This window comes from Gavialis gangeticus, unplaced genomic scaffold (assembly GCF_001723915.1).
Source record: "Gavialis gangeticus isolate Ggan-Ray unplaced genomic scaffold, GavGan_comp1, whole genome shotgun sequence".
NCBI lineage: Eukaryota > Metazoa > Chordata > Crocodylia > Gavialidae > Gavialis > Gavialis gangeticus.
In genome coordinates, this window is record NW_017729033.1 from 83,826,338 (window position 1) to 83,832,428 (window position 6,091).

Sequence of the window (6,091 nt, forward strand, 5' to 3'; positions counted from 1 at the left end):
GCCGGCTAGGATCTGGAACCAACTTCCAAGAGAAGTGGTGCTGGCTCCTACCCTGTGGGCCTTTAAAAGGAGGCTGGATGAACACCTTGCCGGCGTTGTTTGAGCCCAGTACTCTTTCCTGCCATGGCAGGGGTTCGGACTTGATGATCTGCTCAGGTCCCTTCCAACCCTACCAACTATGAAACTATGAAACTATGGATGGGAGGATGCAATTTGATGTTTCAAAGGGAATCTTTTTATTTAATCTTTGGGGGATGCTAAGAATCCACTTAATCAGAATCTCAGTATCTGTAATTTTTTTAAATCATTTTAAATGCAATCCAAAAATGAGATAGATACACATATCAACTACATATGAACTTGAACTATGTACATACATATCTGTCAGAATAAATACAGGGGAAAAGGCTAGTCAACATAAAAGGCTGTCCAATATAAAAACAGCCTGAGTGAAGAGGGAAGCTCAGAAGAAGAAAACAAGCGTGAAAAGACTAATATTTTAACTACAATATCAGCTATTGTATTTGCCCAGTTTTGAAGAGATTTCTTCAATTGGTTCCCCACCCAGCAGGTCCTGCTAGCTGTCATCAATTTTACCAGCTTTCCTGGATGACGAACTAGATAAATTTCCTAAGGCCATGCATTTGTAGAAAAAGTTTATCCTCAAGTAGTATCTCTTAAATACCTTAATAGTTCCCCCTCATCATAATTTCCAATTCAGTTCTTGGCAAGTATGTGTATTATGCAGTACTGCATCTCTGACAGTTTATTTGTTCTTCCCAATTCAAAATCACATTCAAGAAAGATATCAGTATTTTTCCAAACCCTTACTTACATTTCTCTTAGCCACTATGTATTGGAAAGGGAAAATATATCCCCTCAGCATGAAACCTCCTTTGGAAATGTCACTGTCCTCTGTTTGGCTTTGAAATGTAGTCAGCCATTGTTTTGAGACTGATGCCTCTACTCAGGCAAACACTGACAGTCTTGCTACTTTCCTGACTGATCGATATACCTACCAATTCTAGGGGTAGGTACTTTAATCAAGGTGAGTGGGAAATTTGTACTCCATGTAGACAGTGTTGCAACCTTTCTTCCTTTGGCCTGTAAATCAGGGATATAGGACATATGACAACTATTTCAATACCTGTTAGCTATGAAGTGCAACTGAGTCACAGGTTAGAGCAGCTCACTGTCTGATGCCATCACAAATTTCATGGGGCCAGCACAGGTTATGGAGGCTCCTCTACTGCATTCTACCTCTGTATATGCGCCGCCCCCCACCCCCGCCCCCCTTCATTTCAACTGACGGGCAACACAGGTTTGAAGCACTGCAGTGTGGCGCACTGTGCTCAAATGAATCACTCTCCTTGCAGAGGCCACAGTAGCCTACAAAAATGGATTCTGCTGGTCTAAACTCCCAGGCACTACAGCTGGCATTGGCATTCTCAATCCAAAAGTGACAAACTATAAAAAGAGACTTGAAAGTTTTACACTTACTTATAAATAGCACGGACATATTCAGAATCCTTGTTGTTCTGCGCACCAATGTTTTTGCCCATTGCAGTTTCTAGAAAGAAGAATTGACTATGTTCATCAGTTCATTAGGAGGATTACGTGAATGTAAATGGCAGTTATTTACAGCCTCCATGGACAGTATTATTTTCTACAAGATATTCTTTCTTTCTGAAACAAGTCATAGTGTTCCAGTTCTTCTATCTTGCCCTCATTTTAAATTCTCTAGCCTTCTCTTATCCCATGAAGAGGGGGTTCTCATAACACAACTCACTGTCCAGGCAGCTACAAAAAAAAGCAGAACACTTGGATCAAAATAAATGTGGTCAACCTTGATGATACGACATTTAGTTTAAGAAGATAAGCAGAGATGGGTTACGTCAACCACCTTGAGAACCTAAACTGTAGCACTGGAACAGTTCCTAATTTATTGCAATTCCCAAGCAATTGTTTAATCATACCTAAGACTTACCACAGATTATATCCAAGGCACACAGTGCGATGTATAGAAAACAATTAAACGGTTCTTTGTCAACACATTTTTCAAATTTATCTGCCAAAACATTGGCTTGTTCATTCATGACTGCTAGAAAATCATTCAAAATTGTGAAGTGGAAGGTGGGTGTTATCATTTTTCTCCTGGTCCGCCACTTATCTCCAGTGCTACAAAATAAGAAGTGGGAAATTAAGTAGCACAAATTCAGTTGACAAAAGAAATTATAACATTTCCAAGTGAATATACACTTTGCAGTATAACAGCAGTTACAGCTGGTAGTGTGATTTTTAATGCTTTAAAAACTTTAAAACTTTAAAAAGTTGCCAGTAGCTTGAGTAATCTTTGCTGGCCAATATGCACTGATAATTCTAAATGACAGCTCTAATGATCTGTAACATTTCCAAATGTATAGCACTGATAACAAGTGGCAAAGTGGAAGTATCCAGAACTCTACTAATCCTATGTTGCCTACTATAGGTGGTATAAGACGACTACCATAGCTGACACTGAGAAGGCAACTGGGGCAGTAATGGGCAAAAAGAAGCTTAAATAAGAATCCCTTGTTAAATACTGAGGTTCTAAGCACAGCCTTGCCCAGACTGGAGGGCCATTTAACAAGTTTTGGTGAGCTGTTGAGGGCTGCACCATAAAACCTTTCAGACATATTTAACAAATTATAGATTTAAAAAAATCATATACTAAAAATCAAATATCTACTATAACATATTTTAATTTTATTTTAAAAAATTATTTTGTCCCAATTTATGGTTTTGAGTAGTGTATACAGGGGTGATTGCAAAATAGTTCAAAATAAAGTGTTACTCTTGTATACCGTGGGGGAAGGGCAGGGAGGGTTGGGGTATGTGTGGAGTGTGGGGAGGTGGGGGTGGTGCTGTGAGGTGTGTATGGGGGGGTGAGCAGAGGTGGGGAGGTTTCTGTGTGTGAGCAGAGGTGTGTGTATGTGTGTTGGGGGGGACTGTCTGCATGCTAGGAGCCAGCTGGGTGTGAGGGGAGAGTGCAAAGGGGACATGTACAGCAGAGCTCGCCCGAGTGATGCAGGTGTGGTCCATGTCCTTCCCATCTGGCCTGCAGACGCTCTTGCAAAGCTCCACACAGGACTGAGCCCTACCCACTCCTGCCCAGGGCAGCCTGCACTGCATTCCCACTTGCCCCCAAGTCAGGACCCTGGCCAGAGTGCACAGTGCTGCTGCTGCAGCTACCCAGGTACTGCTTGGCTCCCCCAGCCTCCAGCAGCTCCGCCTCCTGCCCCTGCTGCACTGCTCTGGGAAGCAAGTAACATGGGGAAGCAGCAGCAGCTATGGGGATGTGTACTGGGCACCACAAACCCAGCCAGGCAGGGGTGAAGCTGCAGCCAAGAGGCTCCCTCCCCAGCTTGAGGGGCTCCAGCTCCTGAGTGGAGGCTTGGAGTTGCAGCTGGAGCCTCTCAAGCTGAGGCAGAAGGTGCCCGGCTACATCTTCCTCCTCACCTGGCTGGGTGTGGTGGCTAGCACACATCCCCATGGCTGCCGCTGCTTCCCAGCATTACCTCTGACCAGAGCAGTGCAGCAGGGGCAGGAGGAGGAAGAGGAGCTGCTGGAGGCAGAGGGAGCTAAGCAGTACTTGGGCAGCTGCAGTTGTGCTGGAAGGACCCACTGGAAAACGGTGCGCATGGGTGGGGGCTGGGGCCATCTGCAGAAGCACAGCACAGGCTGCCCCAGACAGGAGCGGACAGGGTTTGGCCCCTCGCACAGCACGGCAGTGGCAGCCACAGGCCAGATCCAATCAGCTGGCCAGCCAAATCTGGCCCATGGGTCGTATTTTGCCCATGCCTGGCCTAGCCTATCTTCACTCATAATAACCCTCATGTTTCCCTTACTTAGAAAAGTGAAGGATAGGGAAAATTATAGTGCAACAGAGGCCTGAATATTACATGACTACTGAGTGGTACTCAGAAAAGAAAACTTGTATGCTGTGAATCTGGGAAGGAGCTGGCCAAGCACCTGGCTCTGAGTTGCCTCTCCTGGGCTGGGTGCCCCATTCAGACCTGTCTGCATGCAGAAAGAGCAAACAAGCAATGTCTTCTATTATGCTGAGAGCCACAACTGTCACCTAATGGGGCAGGGTGGAAATTCATTACCAGGAAGCCCCCAAAAGCTCCTGAACCTCCTTCTATATTTTTAGAACAGTGGTGCTCAACCTTTTGACCCAGGACAAATGAGTAGTGTAGGAGCCCTCTGCGGGCTAGATTGGGCCCTGGAACCCAGCACTACCAATTCCCGTCCCCCCGCCCTCCATGCCAAGGCTAGGTCCCAAGGTGCCTGACACTATCCCTTCCCAACCCTTGCATGCCAGGTTTGGTTCCTGGGGACCTGGAGCCACCCCCTACAGCCCCCTGTGCTCTGGACTGCATCCTGGGAGCCTGACACTACCCCCTTCAAACTTCCCTGTAACAAAATTAGGCCCTGGGGCCTGGCACCACCCCCATTTAGCCCTCGGCACTGGGATTAGGTGCTTGATTTAGTGTGCAGGAGCAAGGGCTTCCCATGGGCCCAGAGATTTGGCAGCAGGGAATCAGTATCACCACTCCCCATCGCCAAATTTCTGGACCTGTGGGGCACCGTGGGCCCAATTTGACCTGAAGGCCAGAGGTTGAACACCCCTGTTTTAAAACTTTCATGCTGAATGTTCTTTTAAAACCTAATCCTCAGTGTTCTGAGGAGTTCAGCACTGCTGGGAGATCATGCGCAAGTGATCCAGCCTCCATTTAGATTTATCCTGAACTTCTAAACAGAAAGAAAAAATAAATATGGGAAAATTGTCAATTAAGTAAAAAATAATTGAAATACCAGGTTCTATCATTAGATTTGTACTCTCCCTATCACAGGGCTTTAGGGAAATAAACTGAAGGGAAAGAGCTGGTAGACCAAGGGTAGGGATATGCGAGAATTTGGAGCTGTTGCAAAAGGGCAAGGTTTCAAAAGGGCAGAAGCTGTAACTTTCTAACTGTTACATGTATACAAGCTGGAAAGGATACAAATGAAGCAAATCACTGCAACTTTAACACTGTTTCATTCAGAGTTAAAATTGAAAGTAGTTTTATTATATTTGCATCCTTCTCTGCCTGTCCACATGCAGCAATTAAACTGTAGCATTTTAAAACAGTCTCCTTTTGAAATAGCTTCATATGTACTTGTGTCCTTACCCCATTAGTAGAGCAACACTAAGAGGCTGGATGGCCCAGGCTGCCCTCCTCCCTCCCCTCCCAGAAAGCAGCCCAAACAGGGAACAAAAAACACGGATAAGACTTTCTACATTTCAGATAAGACTTTTATCTTCCAATTCAGGCTATTAGTTCCAATCCCCTCTTTACATAATTGAAAAACTTAAATCTTTTCCCTGTCCCCTTCCCCCATCCTTTGCCCCTTGGTTAGCAAGTCCCTTGTTAGTTACCAGTCCTTCCTCAAAAATATTGCAACGATCACAAAACATGTGCTGCCTTTATAGTGTTCTTTCCTCACCCTGTGTCGGATTGTAAGTGCTTCAAAGCATATCCCAGCAGAGTCTCTAGCAATTTTCTTTAGTCCTTCAGTACTACTGTAATCAACATGATTAATAAAGTCAAGAGCCTTTCCCTTCAGCAGTTGTGACAAGTGTATATACAGAATAAACATACACATAATCTACCACGTGTACTTTAAGTTGCTAAGGACTCTGATCATTCATTACACCTATGTAAACACAACTAAGACAGCAATATTCTAAGATGGGTTGGGCAAAACACAGCCCACAGGCCACATCTGGCCTGCAAAGGGATTCCATCTGGCCCACGGCAAGTCATTCGGCCCCACCCGGCCCAAGCTCAGGGGGCAGCCTGGGCCATGGTGCATACAGCTGGTCACGGGTGACTGGTGCCTCCTAATACTGGGGGGGCATCAGAGCCCAATGGCCGACTGGGGGGGGATCCCCCAGTGACTGATCACTGACTGGGGGCCAGGGATGAAGGGAGAAAAAAAAATGGGGGGGAGGGGGCTGAGAGCTGTGCGAAAGTCTGCAGGGGAAGGGATGGAAAGAGGGAAAAAG

At 45.7% G+C, this 6,091-nt stretch overlaps 1 protein-coding gene across 1 annotated transcript in view; it reads right to left on the bottom strand.

The window, feature by feature from the left end:
• Nucleotides 1-6,091, bottom strand: part of LOC109303764 (cytochrome P450 4V2-like) — a 56,338-nt gene that overhangs the window by 29,229 nt on the left and 21,018 nt on the right. Inside the window, exons 4-5 of the mRNA XM_019525984.1 lie at nucleotides 1,988-2,178; nucleotides 1,501-1,570 (exon numbers count right to left, since the gene is read on the bottom strand). Coding sequence (XP_019381529.1) covers nucleotides 1,501-1,570; nucleotides 1,988-2,178 — 261 coding nt within the window. The remainder of the gene's footprint in view (nucleotides 1-1,500; nucleotides 1,571-1,987; nucleotides 2,179-6,091) is intronic.